This window comes from Asterias rubens, chromosome 6 (genome assembly GCF_902459465.1).
Source record: "Asterias rubens chromosome 6, eAstRub1.3, whole genome shotgun sequence".
Classification (NCBI taxonomy): domain Eukaryota; kingdom Metazoa; phylum Echinodermata; class Asteroidea; order Forcipulatida; family Asteriidae; genus Asterias; species Asterias rubens.
This window is the reverse complement of record NC_047067.1, coordinates 14,566,721-14,584,766: the sequence shown is the minus strand read 5'-3', so window position 1 is coordinate 14,584,766 and position 18,046 is coordinate 14,566,721. Positions and strand designations below refer to the sequence as shown.

At 39.3% G+C, this 18,046-nt stretch overlaps 1 protein-coding gene across 6 annotated transcripts in view; it reads right to left on the bottom strand.

The window, feature by feature from the left end:
• LOC117291125 (dynein heavy chain 7, axonemal-like) overlaps positions 1-18,046 on the bottom strand; it is a 118,953-nt gene that overhangs the window by 76,594 nt on the left and 24,313 nt on the right. For all 6 annotated transcript variants that reach the window (XM_033772661.1, XM_033772663.1, XM_033772665.1 and 3 more), the window contains 14 exons: positions 17,852-17,938; positions 16,762-17,067; positions 15,648-16,111; positions 14,781-15,052; positions 13,569-13,696; positions 12,648-12,860; positions 11,097-11,195; positions 9,986-10,120; positions 8,644-8,757; positions 6,627-6,776; positions 5,179-5,361; positions 3,636-3,815; positions 2,058-2,189; positions 785-1,006 (listed from right to left, as the gene is read on the bottom strand). In XM_033772661.1, coding sequence (XP_033628552.1) covers positions 785-1,006; positions 2,058-2,189; positions 3,636-3,815; positions 5,179-5,361; positions 6,627-6,776; positions 8,644-8,757; positions 9,986-10,120; positions 11,097-11,195; positions 12,648-12,860; positions 13,569-13,696; positions 14,781-15,052; positions 15,648-16,111; positions 16,762-17,067; positions 17,852-17,938 — 2,685 coding nt within the window. The remainder of the gene's footprint in view (positions 1-784; positions 1,007-2,057; positions 2,190-3,635; positions 3,816-5,178; positions 5,362-6,626; positions 6,777-8,643; positions 8,758-9,985; positions 10,121-11,096; positions 11,196-12,647; positions 12,861-13,568; positions 13,697-14,780; positions 15,053-15,647; positions 16,112-16,761; positions 17,068-17,851; positions 17,939-18,046) is intronic.

Below are 18,046 nucleotides of genomic sequence, written 5' to 3'. Positions count from 1 at the left end.
ATTTAGTGAATTTCTGCTGTTGTCTCTGTCTGTTTGTTGTATTCTAATGTGTGATCAAGGGTTCCCATTTAGTGAATTTCTGCTGTTGTCTCTGTCTGTTTGTTGTATTCTAATGTGTGATCAAGGGTTCCCATTTATAGTGCCTGTTCAGGGTTCCCTTTTGCACCGTGACTAATTTTGATGTTTGTGTAATAAAGGTAACAAACTAAACTAAGTATTAATTAGTTTTCAAGTTTTCAAATGCTATCTTCCTAGATCTTTGGTCATTTTATCAAAGTTGCTTTAAGGCGGTTCAGGTTGGATGCAGTTTCCAACTTTGAGAAGTCAGCAAAGACTTTTCCCTTTGTGTTCCTCGACTTCTTTCACTGACCTTTTCTAATTGCAAACAAATCAAAACTCAGACTCAAGTCAGAAGAATATCATGCCTAATAGATGGATTGCACATGACGTCATTGACCACTATCGTTGAAGAAACAGGCACGTGTGAAAGGCTTTTTAAAAATAATTAATGCATGCAAGTTCGCCCCAAACAAGGCTTTTAAAAGCCACTCTTGGTATGTGGGTAGAAGAAGAAAAGATATTTAAAGTGGAAAGAACTCAGGGGAGTTGAAGGTAGTAATTGATATTCCTCTTAAAACAGTCTAGATTGTAGGATGGAGGGAAACATGCACCAGGCCGAGAGTTGAGCGCAGCGCGTACACGCGTGCACTTTTCCATTGTTTATCATGGAATATGGTCGTCGATGACGCTATGTGCAATCCATTCAATAAAAGACAACCCTTACCTCTTTGACAAAGCGGTAATCATACACAGTACCCTCCTTCGGGATTGGAACAGTCTTGGTCTTTAGAGGTGGATCCACAAACTGGATGATATGAAACTTGCTACGAGTCTCTTCAGACAAACCGCCATCCATGATCTCGCGGAAGAGGAAATCAAATTTCTTGCGGCCGTCAACGCCGATGGTTGCGCCGATAGACCAGATGAATGAGAACATGAAAATGCCCTGAAAAACAAGGGAGGATAGTTGTCGGTAAATAAATACATAAAAAGGTACACTGCTTTAAAGGCAGTGGACACTATTGGTAATTTTTAAAGACTAGCCTTCACAGTTGGTGTATCTCAACAAATGCATAAAATAACAAACCTGTCAAAAGTTAAGCTCAACCAGTTGTCAAACTTGCGAGATAATAATGAAAGAAAAAACACCCTTGTAACACGAAGTTGTGTGCTTTCAGATGCTTGATTTGGAGACCTCAAATTCTAAACTTGAGGTCTCGAAATCAAATTCGTTGAAAATTATTTCTTTCTCGAAAACTATGTCACTTCAGAGGGAGCCGTTTCTCACAATGTTTTTTAGCAACAACCTCTCCCCATTACTCGTTACCAAGTGAGGTTTTATGCTGATAATTATTTTAAGTAATTACCAATAGTGTCCACTGCCTTTAATTTAAAATTTCTTTCCTTACTATTGATTCAATGGTGTTAAAGGCACTGGGCCAAATTCAGGAGTTGTCAAAGATCAGTATTCTAACTTGGTGTATCCCAAATCTGTGAAAATTTGCCAGAGAACAATGAAAGAAAAAACACCCATGTTGCACAAATTTGTGTGCTTTCAGATGCCTAATAAAAGGCTTCTGGGGTGGAATTCACAAAAAGTTAAGACAAGTCTCATCTCAAGTTAGGACGGGACTACCTGTACGTTTTTAATATCTCCTAGGTCACGTCCCAAGTTAGGACTAGTCCTAACTCTTTGTGAAATCGACCCCAGGCCTTAAGTATTTTTTTATTCGATTGAGCAATTACCTCTTTCTCAAAAACTTTGTTATATCAACAAAGGGAGTAATTTCTCACAATGTTTAATATTACAAACAGCTCGCCCTTGCTCGTTACCGAGTAAGTTTTTATGCCAATAACTATTTTGAGTAACTACAAATAGTGTCCAGCGCCTCTAAGCATCTTGCTCAAGGGCATGAGTGTCACAACAGGACTCGAACCCACAACCCTCTAATGAGAAAGAAAACCAATTCAGTATCTCTCTGATTTTGTATTCTCACCTCGATCCATGAGATGATTTCTCTTTCATCCATCTTACTAACGGCAGCCTCATCCTGAAACTCATCCATTAAGCTGTCCATTAGATTCATCAAGCTCTGAACCATATTGGTGTCATTGCTTGGAGACAGCTCCTGTTGAAAGAAAGTAGAAACAAGACGATGAGTTAGAAACCATCATATTGAAATAATAATATCAAAGTCTTGCGCACGTATCTACCAAAAAAGGTACTCAAGGCGATGAGTATATACAAACTTTCAGAAAGATAAGTTATTGAGACCCAACTATTTAGCACCTTATAATGGTTTGCAAGGTGCTACGGCGCATACAGCAGCCATAGCCAAGAACACCGGGGTGAACCCCTTCTATTTCTGATAAGTGCACTGGGTTCTTTAATATGCGTTACACAACACATGGGACCAACGGCTTTACGTCCCATCCAAAGGACGCAGCAATGGTTAAGTGTCTAGCTTAAGGACACAAGTGTCAAGGCTGGGGATTCGAACCAACACTCTGCTAATCAGAAACACCAGAGTTTGAATGCGGTGCTCTTAACCGTTCGGCCACGACACTTCCACGGCAGTTGGAATTTTTTAATGCGATTTAAAGTTAATGATGGTAGAAAGCTCCCCTTAAAATATTACTTGCTTAGGCACTTTGAGAAATTAGTAAAACAGTTTAATAAATAATAAAATTGCCTCGGTGAGAAGAAAATTATTTTAGCAGGTACAACAGATTTAAGCGGCTCCCCTGAAAAACTTGCTGTGTGGTTTTCACACGTTTTCTCAAAAGCTTGATGACTAATGAAGCTGAAACTTCTACAGGGACATTTCATTACATACATCTTTATGCACAGTGAGTAGGGATTTAAATCAAGGCAGAAGACAAGACCATTTTTATTTTGCAAAGGGTAATTCCACCGGAAGATCTAAAGGAAAATGTTGAAGGGGTACTCAAGCCAAGACCAGGGTAACAGAGGCCATGGACTCCATGTAATTCTAGACCTGAAATTCGACAATTCATTATTGAATTAGTTCTAAAAACAGAAAAGAAGACGAAGCCAATATCATCAGTGAAACAGATTTTAAAGTTGATAGAAAACTTTAATAGTACAAAAACATCTTTTCATAGTTTGGGATCCTTCAACAACATTGTAGAACAATCTCCCTCTATACATCAAACAAGCCACCACTATCTCAAGTTTCAAGACTCTTCTCAAACCATATCTGTTTAACTCATCGTATACTTAGTTATTCTTGTGTTCCTTTGAGCGGTTAGAGACTTTCTTTTGGAGGTGTTAGGCGCTATAGAAATGCATTTGTTATATGTCATTGTATTGTATTATTATTGTATCTGTTTAATTCATCGTATACTTAATTATTCTTTTGTTCCTTTGAGCGGTTAGAGACTCTCTTTTGGAGGTGTTAGGCGCTATAGAAATGCATTTGCTATTATTATTGTACCAAAGGGTTTGCTTATATACATTTGGATAACTTCATCAAAATCAGGCATATTTTGAGTGAAACATTTTGGCAGTAACAAAATGAAGTCAGCCTATTTTAGATAAATCACTTTCTTACCTTAACACCACTCTTGCGTATAAACTCCAGTGATGCTGGAATCATGCGATCAAACATGTCGGAAATCATCTTCTTGTGAGTGTCAGTCAGTGAAGAAGGCACGGTGTTGAGCCACGACACCATCAGGGGGCGCCAGCCTAACATATGCGGTTCCATGTAGATCATACCACAACGTGACACCTATATACAATGAGGCATGGGGTCAATCAAATTATAACAAAAAGGAAAGGCATTGTGTAGAGCCATGATAACAAGAGAGGGCGCCAGCCTAACATATGCGGTTCCACGTAAGATCATACCACAGCGGGACAACTACAAACAATGAGGCATGGGGTCAATCAAATTATAACAAAAAGGAAAGGCATTGTGTAGAGCCATGATAACAAGAGAGGGCGCCAGCCTAACATATGCGGTTCCACGTAAGACCATACCAAAGCAGGACACCCACATCCAATGACATATGAGCATCTACAATGTATAACAAGAAGGAAGAAAGCAGTCACAGCGCAAAGGTTTAATAGCCCTCCAGTGAGATTTCCTAGTTGGTGGAACTGTGTTTACCCATTACTGCTTATGTTCGGCCACCAGTGAGGTCTCATGTTACAAACTCCGAAATATTCTTCAGTGATTTCGAGAATTGAGTCTTTATTGAACAAAAAATTGCAACATTAGTTGTGTCTTTTAAACGCACGTTGACATGCCGTACGCCGTGTTTGTTGATGTTTAATACCCATCTCAGGTCACATGACGTTGTGTAGCGCAATCGGTCTATTGGGCCCTGTTAAACCATGGAGGAAGGAAGAGAAGGAGCTCGAACAACCCGCAAAACTGCAGAGTAACAAAAGAATACCCTGACAATGCCCGTCTGACCAGTGGAAAAAGATAGGAGACCTCCAGCTGGACGGCCGATTAACGAGCAGGATTAGGTCTCTTTGTACAGAAGGTGTGGTACCGCCAGACTGCGACGTTGCCTAGTGTAAAGTTGAATCATTGGAGACAAGAATTGTGAATAAACACGTTTCATTTACCGTTTCACGGTGTTTCACGGAAACATCATGGCATATTTTACATGTTTTGTGACTTTCCGGTCACTAGAGGTGGTTCAAAATTTGGATATGAGCACATGAGGGTGGTTGGTATTCAATTGTGTTTTTCGATTTGGTTGGCACAAGTGTACACAATTTTTATCAGGTCTCAAAAAAGTTGTTTTTTCTGTGTTATATCCATACGACACCATAGTTGAGTGAAGAACCAAGTGCGCAAGCGCAAACTCACATACGCCAGGTCGCCCATTGTCTGTATAAGGTATGTGGGTGATTACGAGGTGTCGTTAAACAACCGTGGTACCACGGGTTCGACTTTTGAAGTCCCTTCGTTCGAGCTACTTCTCTTCCTTCCTCCATGGTTAAGCTGACTCCCTTAAATGCACAACCAAGAATTATTGTGGTAATAACTTCAGGACATAATTTCATGCCTCTTACCACAAAATTCTGTATCCCAAGGCATGAAATTGGGTCTGGGTATAAATTGGGTTACTACTTACAGTAGCTGGAGAGGCCACCTCCAAGTCCATGGGTTCAAAGATAAGATTAGTTGTTGGTGCCAGCTGAATAATCTCTCCACTCATGAGGCAGAGTTTCTTGTTATCATCCAGTACAGTATTCATGTTCTCAATCCAGATGGCATCGACAGGGCCGTCAAAGATCAGCCATTTACGATCCGGGGTCTACAAAAAAAGGAATCAAAATAATAATAAAAATAAAGAATATTTATAGGGCGCCAAAATCCACCAAAACGAGATGCTCAAAGCGCACAGGAGGGGGAATCACACACAGCAAGGAAAATAAGACAAATAGACCAGTTACACATAGGCGAGATTAACCAGTGTGGTTTTCAACTTAATCTTGAAAGTATTGATATAAGAAATATTGCGGATTTGTAGAGGCAAGTCATTCCAGAGTGTGGGTCCAGCATGGGAAAAAGACCTATTGCCCCATGACTTGCTATTTCTAAATATATTAATTATTTATAACACCAGACCTTTGAATAGCGCCCGACACCAAACCAAACAGTGTAGTTATGTACGGACCTGTTTTGGTAAAATGGAGTATACCTAAATAGACCATTTTAAGATAAATGCTTTAATTTTGATGGACTGCCTTTTTTCATTTTACATTATGAGATTTTATATTATGTTTATTGATTGATGAAAGCCACACAATACCATACAAGACAACATAGCATTTATAAAGCGCCTTTTTTCGACAAGATCAAAGCACTGTAGAGTGAGCAAACCAATGGAACCATACTACAACATATAACATTTGATTTACAAGTTTTAAGAGACTTCTTGAGCATTGGCAAAGAGTTTTAATGGATACTGGGAGGTTGTTCCATATTTGGGGAGCAACAAAGGAGAAAGTTCGGTTGTGAGCAGATGAAAGTGTTCTGATGGTTGATTAATTTGCTCAAGTGGTTATAAGTCAGAAATACAACACTTCACTTTGTATCCGGCTTTTCAAACAAAAGGTTAGTGTGAGATTCAGCGTTTTTGTAGAGTTGAGTTTTACAGGACAACATGCAGAGTGCATCTTCCAAACCATTCATCATTGACAATGAGATTTTCTGAATCGGAAAGAGCGCCCTCCCTTACTGGGAAATGGCTTTATCTCAAACTTTAAACAAGCACTTACATCGTTTAGCAAAAAAGGGCCGTTGTGTCCATCTTAACTTAAACAGGCCATTGGCCCTTGAAATTCTTGTCAAACATAGTAAACAGTAACAAATCGATTGGGAGGGAACCTAGTAAGCCTTTTTTGAGATATGGCGGACACAATGCTACAACACTACTGCGGCTTATGGCACATTGTACGCGCGGCCGATCTACGTATTATACTCTATATCTTTGAGTTGCCCCCCATTTGGGGCGCGCGTGTAAAACATTGTATGTCCGCCATACCTCAAAAAGGCCTATGAAATTGGGCTACTCACCAGTGATGAGGCGAAGGCTCTGTAGCTGACAGCCAGAATACCATCAGACCACTCATGGGAGACTGGATCAAACTGACCATACAACTGACCCATAGTAATAGCCTTAGGGTTGATGACAATAATCTGCACCTTGTTCTCTTCCATCAGACCCTACACAAACAGTCGGATAAATCAGAGGGAAATTTCAAAACATTTATTTCCATTCCAACAGATAATCAAAATAACAATAACAACAAAGAGTCATTTGGAAAATTGGAAATGGGGGGAAACCAGAAAAGCAAAACCCTCATGGTAAGCATGCCTAGTAAAACAAAAACCCAATTGGCTAAGATGAACATTTACAAGTATGTGTATAATGATATGTACTATATAATGAATAGGGTAGATGGCCTTAGCTTTCGATCCAATCCGGACCTTCTTCAGAGGCATAAAACAAGTACAAACAAATACATATCCATTTATAGAAAAAGAGAGGGGGAAAGGGATTAAGGAAAGGATCCAGTATAATACAAAATATATTCTATGCTAACTTTAAGTAATGAAAGAGGGATGCAACTTATAACAAAACATAGGATTAAGCATGAGGGTTCTATTTAATAACAACACAGGGTGTAACAATCGTTAAAAGGTGTAACAATCGGGTAACAATCGAACAATAGTAACAATTGCTAACAAATCATGGCCACAATTTCATAAAACCTGTAAGAACAACTTGCTAAGCGGGATTTGAAACTTTGCATGGTGGAAGTATGACTACGAGAGATTTTCAATAACACCATGTGGATATCATGTGAATCTCTTTTTTAGTAATGCTGCTTCTTTAGAAAAAAAAAATGGTGGTTAATGACTCAACATTTCGGTCAGTATGCTCTGCTCATCTTCAGGAGAATTATTGACTGTTTCTTGCTAAGCACTGAAACAAGTATATTATTTAGTTTTATTCTTAGACTGATGTGTGTAAATCACTGTATACTCAGAGTCCTGTGAACAAAATAAAATAAAAAAAAAGGCATATTTCTCTGGTAGGATTTCAACCTACACTCTTTGCTGTTCTAAAGCAGATGTCTCACCGCTCGACCACCAAAATTGCTTGGTAGCTAGAGGCATATTTTAGCAGTGGATACCGCAACAATTTAACCAGCCAATAAAGGATGATCTCAATATTTTAACTATTACCTTTTTATGGCCAAATAGACATCGTAGATACCGGTAAATAACCATTTCACTCTCAAAACTTCAATTTAGTAATAAATAACTCGAGTCAAAAATGCACCCGGCCGCGCGGCTTTTTCAGCTGAGAGTCAAAAACAACTTATCTATTATAATGACCCCTTGACGCCAGTGACAGGATGCGACAAACTGTAAAAAGCATACAAAACTACAAAAGACTAATACACTACATGTACATAGGCCCATTAGAGTACATGACCAAAAAGGCAGAGGAAGCACAAGGACAGTTTGAGTTCACGAAAGAATAGACCGATCCACTAAGCTCCGCCCCATTGCGTATTGACCAATCATACCGCAACGAAGGTCCAACAAATAGGGTCCGACATGCGCGTATCTTGGTGCACGCGGCAGAGTTGTGCAGAAAGGCATTGGCGAGCCCCATGTGTTCTTGCTCACACGTGCGTCGTGGGCAGAGCCCACTGGATCGGTCTACTGAAACAAGGGGTTTGTGACGGCCGAGTCCCTAATCGCTGGAAAAAAGGTATTCCAAAGAGGGGGAAAAACTGGGAGAGGGTGAGTGAAACAAAGCTTTGGTGCGAGCAGAGAGGTGACGAAATGTGAGGAATTCTGGATGACGAGGGTTGATAACAAAATTGTCCATGATGGCTTCCCGTTTAATATACACAATCCATGTAAGCATTTAAGTATGAATGAACACAGCAAGAAATCTCTACGTGATGAAAGTGACAACCAGTTAAGCTGACCGCGCCATTGTTTTAGGGCGAGAAGCAGTACGCTGCACACGTTCAAGTTGTTGCACACTGGGATGTTGTAAATTTTTCTTTACCTTTTCAGCAATGTCTCCAAGTGCTTTACTGAGTACACGGTAGGCTGATGTCTTGCCTCCAAAAGGCTCTCCAACAATCATGAAACCGTGACGGACTATCATCATCTCATACACCTAGTATTGGAGAAAATAATGACAATAATAATATCGAAGTCTTATGTATATAGCGCACGTATCTATCAAACAAGGTACTCAAGGCACTGAGTATATACAAACTTTCAGAAGATAGATTATTGCAGTGATGAATGTTGAGACCTAATTAGTTAACACCTTATAAGGGTTTACAAGGTGCTACAGCGCATACAGCAGCCACAGCCAGGAACACAGGGCGAACCCCTTCTCTTTTCAATAAGTGCACTGGGTTCCTTTACATGCATTACACAGCACATGGGACCAAGTGTCTTGCTTAAGGACACAAGTGTCACGGCTTGGGATTCGAACCCACACTCTGCTGATCAGAAACAACAGAGTTTGAATTCGGTGATCTTAACCGCTCAGCCACGACACTTCCACAAAGAAGGATTTGAAATTTTGCATGTTGGGAATAGGGTATTGAAAAGTTTGCAGTAACACCATGTAATGAATATCTCTCAATGAGTTGGGGTGGTTCTGAAACCAACAGTTCTTATCAAAACAACCCCAACTCATGGAGAGATGTTCATTACATGGTGTTACTGCAGACTTTTCCATATTTGAGAAAAGTCAAAATAAAAAAAATAAAAAATAAAAAATGTGGACTTCCACAAAGGTTAGAACTATACGTATACATGTTTGATTTTAGAGGAAATTTTTATCAGAACTTTATTCCTCTTTGCTTCAGGATCAGGGTGTGGGTTTGAATCTCGACCATGACATTGAGCAAGATGATATACTCTCTTTTCTTCACCAAGGGGTATAAATGGGTATCTGCGAAGGTAGAGGTTGATACTGGTATAAAAAAGGGGCTGTAGACACTGTATTCAACTGAAACTTCCACATGTGACTTTTATTACATGATTCGTGATAATTTTGCCTACAAATCAGGGGCGAAAAAAAATCTATGACCAAACCTTACAATTGCTTCAAACCTTTTTTTCTCTGACGTAAATATTGGTCAATGTGTCAAAATTTTGTTTTAATAATGTACATTTATAGGGGCGCACATATCCATTGAAAATGCTCAAGGCGCAAACAAGAAAGTCATTATAATGAAAAAACAAAACCGAAGGAAATTAATTAATTAAAAGCAACTCCCATCAGATGAGTTTTTAACTGTTTCTTTTTACTTACGGTTGACAATCACAGTGCAAATAAGAAAACACAATATTTGGGATGTAAATAAAAGTAAAGTGTTTGCTCGTACCTGTTGGATCTTATCCAGAAAGACGTCAGTCATCTGTAGATTCATCTTCTCACAGTTCTCTTGGATGGCTTCAGTCAAGATGGCGTAGTCTGGCTTCGGGAGGACTACACCAGGGAACAGATCAGAGGTGATACCCTACAGCAACAAAATACATGGATATGTTAGGTACATATTTTGGTGAAAAGTGTGATTGTGGTTTATCTGAATAAAATTACCTTAACTCGCTCTTCGCTCTTCACTTGCCCAAACAAATGTTAAGTATACAGAACCAAAACTGTGGAACGCCTTTGACAATTCTCTCCAGAAAATTAACAACACAAATTCATTTAAAAACAAAGTTAAGGAAACCCTTTTATATAAATACAATATATAATATAATATCGAAGTCTTATATAGCGCACGTACATGTATCTACATGTACCAAACAAGGTACTCAAGGCGCTGAGTACATGTATATATACAAACTTTCAGAAAGATAGGTTATTGCAGTGATGAATTCTGAGACCCAATTATTAAGCCCCTTATAAGGGTTTACAAGGTGCTACGGCCCATACAGCAGCCACAGCCAGGAACACCGGGGCGAACCCCTTCTCTTTTTGAAAAGTGCACTGGGTTCTTTTACATGCGTTACACAACACATGGGACCAACGGCTTTACGTCCCATCCGAAGGACGAAGCAATGGTCAAGTGTCTTGCTTAAGGAAACAAGTGTCACGGCTGGGGATTCGAACCCACACTCTGCTGATCAGAAACACCAGAGTTTGAGTCCGGTGCTCTTAACTGCTCGGCCACGACACTTCCAAGTAAGTCTAAATACAAGTCATTGCAAACACATCTTTAGTAATCATTGTTCCGTCAAAGCTTCGCTACCCCCCCGCTTTAAAACTAAACTGAGACTATTTCGTTATTTATCATATTATTCAATGCTTGAACTGTATGTATTATTACATTACATGCAAAAGATCTATACCAACATGTTCAAGACCCATCTCCAATGTGTCTTTTGTGGCAAGAATTTGCTATTTACCATCAAGGTTTGAGAAACAAATGATGAATGAGTAACATTCAGTTCTAGTATACTTTAAAGTACAGCATAACTTTAGAGACTTACAGCAAACAACGGTAGATCATGAGACAAGAACTTGGGTAAATTGACGTCGTTGATGGAACGCAACATCAGAATATCTTCATCTTCATCTGGATATTTCAACTGTTGACGACGACAAAATAAATGCACATTTTAGAAAACGAAAATCATAAATTAAAACTGTGAATAAATGATTACTGTCAACTTTTAAGTACATACTTGGTCATAATAAAAAAGCAGAATATAGAAAGTTGAAAGCAATTTAAAGACAGTGGACACTATTGAAAATTGTCAAAGACCAGTCTTCTCACTTAGTGTATCTCAACATATGCATAAAATAACAAACCTGTGAAAATTTGAGCTCAATCGATCGTCGAAGTTGCAAAATAATTATGAAATAAAAAACACCCTTGTCACACAAAGTTGTGTGCTCTCAGATGATTGATTTTGAGACCTCATATTCTAAATCTGAGGTCTCAATATAAAATTCGTGCAAAATTACTTCTTTCTTGAAAACTACGTTACTTCAGAGGGAGCCGTTTCTCACAATGTTTTATACTATCAACCCCTCCCCATTACTCGTAATTTGAGTAATTACCAATAGTGTCCACTGCCTTTAATGCCCTGAGTTGAATTTCAAGAATTGGATTGGTTTATCTGAAAAGTTATTGAACAATGGACATATACTTTCAGACTAGGAATGGAAAAGCTTGATAGTAATTGTAGGTTTGAACATGCCTCCACATTTATATTATATTTACTGTACTTTTTTCCTCTTTTTTATGACGTCATCTGGAAATAAACATTGCTTTGACTTGAATTGAATATTATAATAAAGCTTATTTGTTTAAAGGAACACGTTGCCTTGGATCGGTCGAGTTGGTTTTTGAAAAGCATTTTGAAACAATTTTTAATAAAATGCATATGGGTAGAAAGATGTTGTACAAGTAGAATATAATGATCCACACAAACACGCCCCGAAATTTCCTTTTACCTCGTCGACTACCACGGTCGACCGTGTTAATTGTAAAGTAAAAGGAAAACCACGCAATTTCGAGGCAAATTTGTGTGGATCATTGTATTCTACTTTTAAAACATCTTTCCAACCATATGCATTTTATAACAAACGGTTACAAATGCTTTTTATAGACCAACTCGTCCGATCCAAGGCAACGTGTTCCTTGAACAATTATGCATTTTACAAACAATAAACTATTGTTAAAAATGTAGCCAGTTCATTGTCTGAAATGTTCTGCTGGGAAAGTGTTTCCATAATCAGGGAGAATTTTTTAATTTGTTAATCAGAACATGGAATAATTAGTTTATTTTCAAGGAACTTTCTAGAGTATCAGGGAGAATAAGTTGGCCACTCTGAAAACAACATCAAATTAATAATAATAATATAAGTTTTCTTATGGAGCACAAATATACATCACTCAGTGACGTTCAAGGCGCTTTATACAACATATATATTTTTCCTGGGACTACAAAAAATGGGAATAATAAATTTTGTTTAAAAAATTATAAAAGTAAAATTTTAAAAACTGAACGAGAAATTTCTGACCAATCACTAACCTTAAGGTTACCAGCAGCAGTCAATACAGATTTCACAGCCCTCATACCATAATCGTAATGATGCTGGGACGACAGCTGCTCAGAACATAGACGGTATGTAGCCACAATTTTGACTGATAGAGGGCGGGCTTTCACAAAGCCGCACGAGTAGAGCACAATCTCGGCAATCATAGCGTAGTCGGGTACCATCATAGCCACAGTGCGGAACAGGGCCTTGATGAATATAGAAACCAGATTTATGTGTCATTGATTTTTCACTCTAAATTATTCAAAATTTGTGATAATCATGTAAAACATTTATAAAGCACATTCAGGGCCCAATTTCATGGTTCTGCTTACTGTGAGCAAATAATCATCCCTCACGAGAGCAGGGAATTCCAAGCTCACATCAAGCATATTTCATAGGTAAGCAAGGAATGTTAGCCTGTGCGCATGCATACACCACATTACAAGACATTTTTTGCTTATACAGCTAGCACAGAAAATCAGCGCTTGCAAAGTAAGGGGAGAATGGTGATCGCAAGCACAGAGTATGGCAGTAAGCAGTGCCATGAAACTTGGCCCTAATCATAGAGTTATATATAAGAACTAGAGGGCGCACTGGTTATGCTTCTTGCACAAACGCGGCAGGGCCGCAAGATGACAAGCGCGCCATTCTGCATGCACGTTGAATATGAAACACACGTTTGAGTTTGGGTTTATTGAACGCTACGAGATGCTGTTTTTTTTTCAACTTACAAAATGGCTGCACAAACACACGCTAAGCAATGCCTGTTTTGTCAATTTAGAAAATGGCAACCTGCGCGCATGCTGGGTCGCATATATAGGGCCAGTGCGCCCTCTAGTTCTTATGTATAACTCTATGGCCCTGACCTAGATATAGCATATACTCTAAGTTAACGATTTTCTGACTGAGCATACCTTGAGGTTATCGGGTAACTCAGAGCGTCCAGCGTAACCAGGGTTCATTGTAATAAACACAGAGCAAGTCGGGTCCAGTTTGATCTCTGTTCCTTCAAACAGCAAGGTAGTCAGTCCACCTTGGATACCTACGAGTCACAAACACAAAAACAAATAAATAACGATCCACTAAAAGCTAAAGTAGTAGTCCTGGCCAATTTTCTACCTTTATAAAGTCACCTATGGTATTAAGGAAGAGGGGTATGAGTGCAGTCGACTAAAGTCACCTATGGAAAGGAACAGGCGGTTTGAGTGCAGTCAACTGAACTAATATGTGTTGAAGACAGAAAAGTCACCTATGGCAAGCAAAGGGTTTTGATACCTTTTGTAGATCAAGTTTTTGGCCATGAAATGAATCCCTACTCGCTGTGAATGAAGATGTATGTAATATAATTTACCTGTAGAAGTTTCAGCTTCATTAGTTGTCAATTTTTTGAGAGAAAAAAATGGGTGGTGACAATCATAGAGCAATGTTTTCAGGAGAGTCGCGTAAATACATACATGTACATGCTAAAATAATTTTTGTCTCTCTGGGCCAAAAATTGTTTTAACCAATTTTTAAAAAACTACAGCACCTCAGCAAGTAATATTTTATGGGCAAGTTTTATACCATCATTATCTTCAAACCATGTAAGTTTTATGTAAATGTGTATACGTTGTGTTTTGTGTTACAAAAAGTACCCAAGTCCTTTTAAAAATATATTATAAACATCCGAATGGAAGAACATTTCAAAAAAGTGGGTTGCACAGTTTTAAGTTGCCCACTGTGATAGGTGATGTTTACTGGCCTCTAGCAGTTTTTATTAGACAATGTACGCCGGGCTTGTGTTATAACTGGACACCTTCGCTAATTGTCAAAGACCAGTCAACTCACTTGGTGTATCTCAACATATACATCAAATAATAAACCTGTGAAAATTTGAACTCAATTGGGCGTTAAAGTTGCGGAATAATAATGGAAGAAAAAGCACTCTTGTTGTGTGCTTTCAGATGCTTGATTTCGGGACCTCAAAATCTAATTCTGAGATCTCGAAATCAAATTTGTGGTTACCATTTCTGGTTACCAAGTAAGTTTTTATGCTAACAATTATTCAGAGTAATTACCAATAGTGCCAACTGCCTTTAAGGCCGAGCCCCGAGCAAGGAAAGGGTTAAATAAAGACACTTCCCTACCTCTTTGGATGGTAAGAATCTGCTGAGCTACAACAGACAGCACTTCCAGATCGATTCGGTTGAATTCATCAAAGCACGACCAGGCTCCGCAGGAAGCTAGACCCTTGAAGAACTTCCCCAAGGCGAGGTAGTCCAGACCATCGGAGCAGTTGAACACCACACACTGTTTGGCCACAGCCTTGGCAAGATCCTTTGTAGTCTCTGTCTTACCGGTTCCGGCTGGGCCCTCTGGGGCTCCACCGAGATGAAGATGCAAGGCACCGAAAAGTGTTCTATGAATAAAAATTTAAAACAAATAAAAATCTGCCTCTAATCGTTTGCCAAACTAGGCTATAATAATAGCATGTGAAAAGAAGTGCAGTATTGTTCCATATTTGTACATATCCAACTTGGCCTTTTGCATCGTTGAGTATAGGACACAGAGGTGATATATTTTTCCATCTGGCGCCCTTAAATATAGGACAAAAAAGTGCTAAATTTTTCCATCTGTGTTCCATATCTAGCTCGACTTCGCTCTTGAAGTAGCAAATTTACTTCCTCTGGTAAGAGGCACTTGCAGAGGGCTTCATCGCAATAGCACAGGGAACCACAGTAAAAGCACAGGGAACCACAGTAAAAGCACAGGGAACCACAGTAAAAGCACAGGGAACCACAGTAAAAGCACAGGGCACCACAGCAAAAGCACAGGCGACAATTGCTGTGGGATCCGTGGATCATTTCGAAGCCTGCCTTTGGCCTCTTTGAGTATAAAGCACAAAGGTGCTATATTCTTTCATTTGTATCCCACATCAAATTCGGCCTTCCTTTGGCCTCGTTGAGTATGGGAGACAGGAGTGCTATATTTTTCCGTATTCCACTCTTGCTTACCTGTAGCATCTATCCGTAAGGGGTGTGATAACAAGACGTCCAGAGTTTCCCAGATACTCGTAACCATACGCCAGCATCGAGTTGATCATCCTGGTCAGCATCTGATCCTCGACCCAATAGTATCTCAGCTGACTCAACCACTGGAAGTCGTTCTCGCTGCTGACTTGATCCTTAACGAGAGACGTCAGGACGTCGCGAGCGTGGACGTCCAGCACGACAAGCGCCCCCAATGTGGTACGATTCTGCTTGTTGAGTTTACCGCGGACCAGCTCGACGATGTCGTCGATTTGGCTGTTGTTGAGCTGGAGGTAGGCTTCTAAATCCTTCTGGCCGGAGCGAATGGCCTTGTGGATCTCGTCAGTCCAGTATTTTTGGGAGACGCAAAGTACGGCTTGCCCGGGCCACTCTATCACCCACTTGATTCGCTCTCGCTTAGCATAGGCATCTAAGCATTCTTTGATGACCTGCAGAAATGAATAAGACATTAAAGAGGGGTGTGACTTAGTAACAACAACAACAAAATCCTGAAAAATAGATTAAGGGTTAGGGCTTTATTTGGTCTTGAGATCCATGAACATGATGTTTTAAATGATCTATAGATTATCAACACAACTAGGAGCACGAGCAAGCCATTCATGTTGAACTTGGTGGCAAAATTGATAGTTTCCAAAGCTTTCAGCCATCTGAAGCATTCTAAAATTGTTATGCAGCCAAGTAGTTTCCGACCAATCGTGCAAGAACTTAAAAAAGGAAAAGTTGTGCTTTAAAAAAACAATATAACAGTGCCATAGCGGCCAACTTTCATGTGGGCACTTTCTATTTTGTGGTTCACAAGACATGTGAGGTGACAGCACTGGTACTTACTGGTACTCTGGCTGCAGCACTCGGGAATGAAAACCAATCCTCAAATTTTGGGACATACTTTTATTGACTTTTAATCAACAGTTCACTTCAGATAGAACAATTTCACAGGAGATTACTACAATTACCATCTTTTTAACAGACAGGCTTTGGATAAAAATTACAAATTAGTTTTAATGGATCATTACCAAAGTGTGAAGCTTCCTCTAATATACAATAAAAGCATCCTGAAATGAATCATCAAAACTCTTACCTTGTGCAAACTCTTGATCATGAGAATCTCCAGCTCCAGCAGCCACTTCTCCACCTGCCCACGTGCCTTGGATGTCGAGATCGGCTCGTTCAGCGGGACAACCTCGCCCTCGCTACTCTTCATATGCGTAATGTCCAGGATGTCGGTGAACTCCAACTTGGCAATACCCTCAAAGCATTTCTTGAGATGGGGCTGAACGCGGGTCGGGTCTTTGGTCTCGGAGAGGATCTCCAAGAGCTCGTCGTTGGAGAGGAAGAAGAAACGAGGGAAGTAGAGACGTTTCTTCTCCAGGTAGTCATTCAGACCCTGAATTAAAATTACCAAAATGAACACTAATGACACTCCAGGAACATAGGACAAAACTCAGACTGACAACACTTTACAAAGAGACACAAGGTATTACACCAAACAACATTAAAGACCAAAGAGATTCATCTGGACCCTTCTCTTACAAAGTCATCACTACAACAAAGAGTATTTTTATCATTCACTTTACCCCAAGACTACATGTATACCTGAAGGAAATCAACTTGATCCTGAAATCTGTTCAGCACACAACATCAAGATATCCAAGCAAGCCTTAGACACTATGAAAAATGGCAAATTTCATTTCAATGGCCAACCCAAATGTTTACCTAAGCACAAAAATTTACTAAGCATGAAATTTCTTCCTTGATAAAAACAGGATTACCAACCAAATTTCCACGTGATTTTCAAGATAAGCGAACAACAGCTGAATACAAGTAACAAGCAATATGCAAAAAATTAGGTATTTTGTTGGTGATCCTGTTTTTATCAAGGAAGAAATTTCAGGCTTAGCAAATTTTTGTGCTTAGCAGCTCTATGAAATTGGGTCCTGCTGTGCACCCTGACTGTGATCATGTACAGCAACAACCCTATGAATGATTGTACGGGTATAGGAAAAGATACAGATACATTAATTGAAGTAACTAAAAATGTGATGCGATCAAGCAAAATGAGTCAGTTGCAACTCAGGTCATTTTTACTTGTTTTATTTTCTTGTTTTGTTTTATTTTATTCATCTGAAAAGTTCTATCTATGCTTTAATAGTGTTAAGATCTGTTCATACCTTTTGAATGAGTTCCAGCAGTTCATTAGACTTCTTCAGTCTCTCCAGTATCTTCTCAATTTCTGTCACAGCGAGGACGTGCTTATCCTAAAGAGATAATAAGACCGTTGAATAATTTTAATTATATAATAAAAAAAAATTATAATGCAGTATTGAGTTTGTGCAGGAAGTGCTTGGTTGCGCCACAAAAAAAAT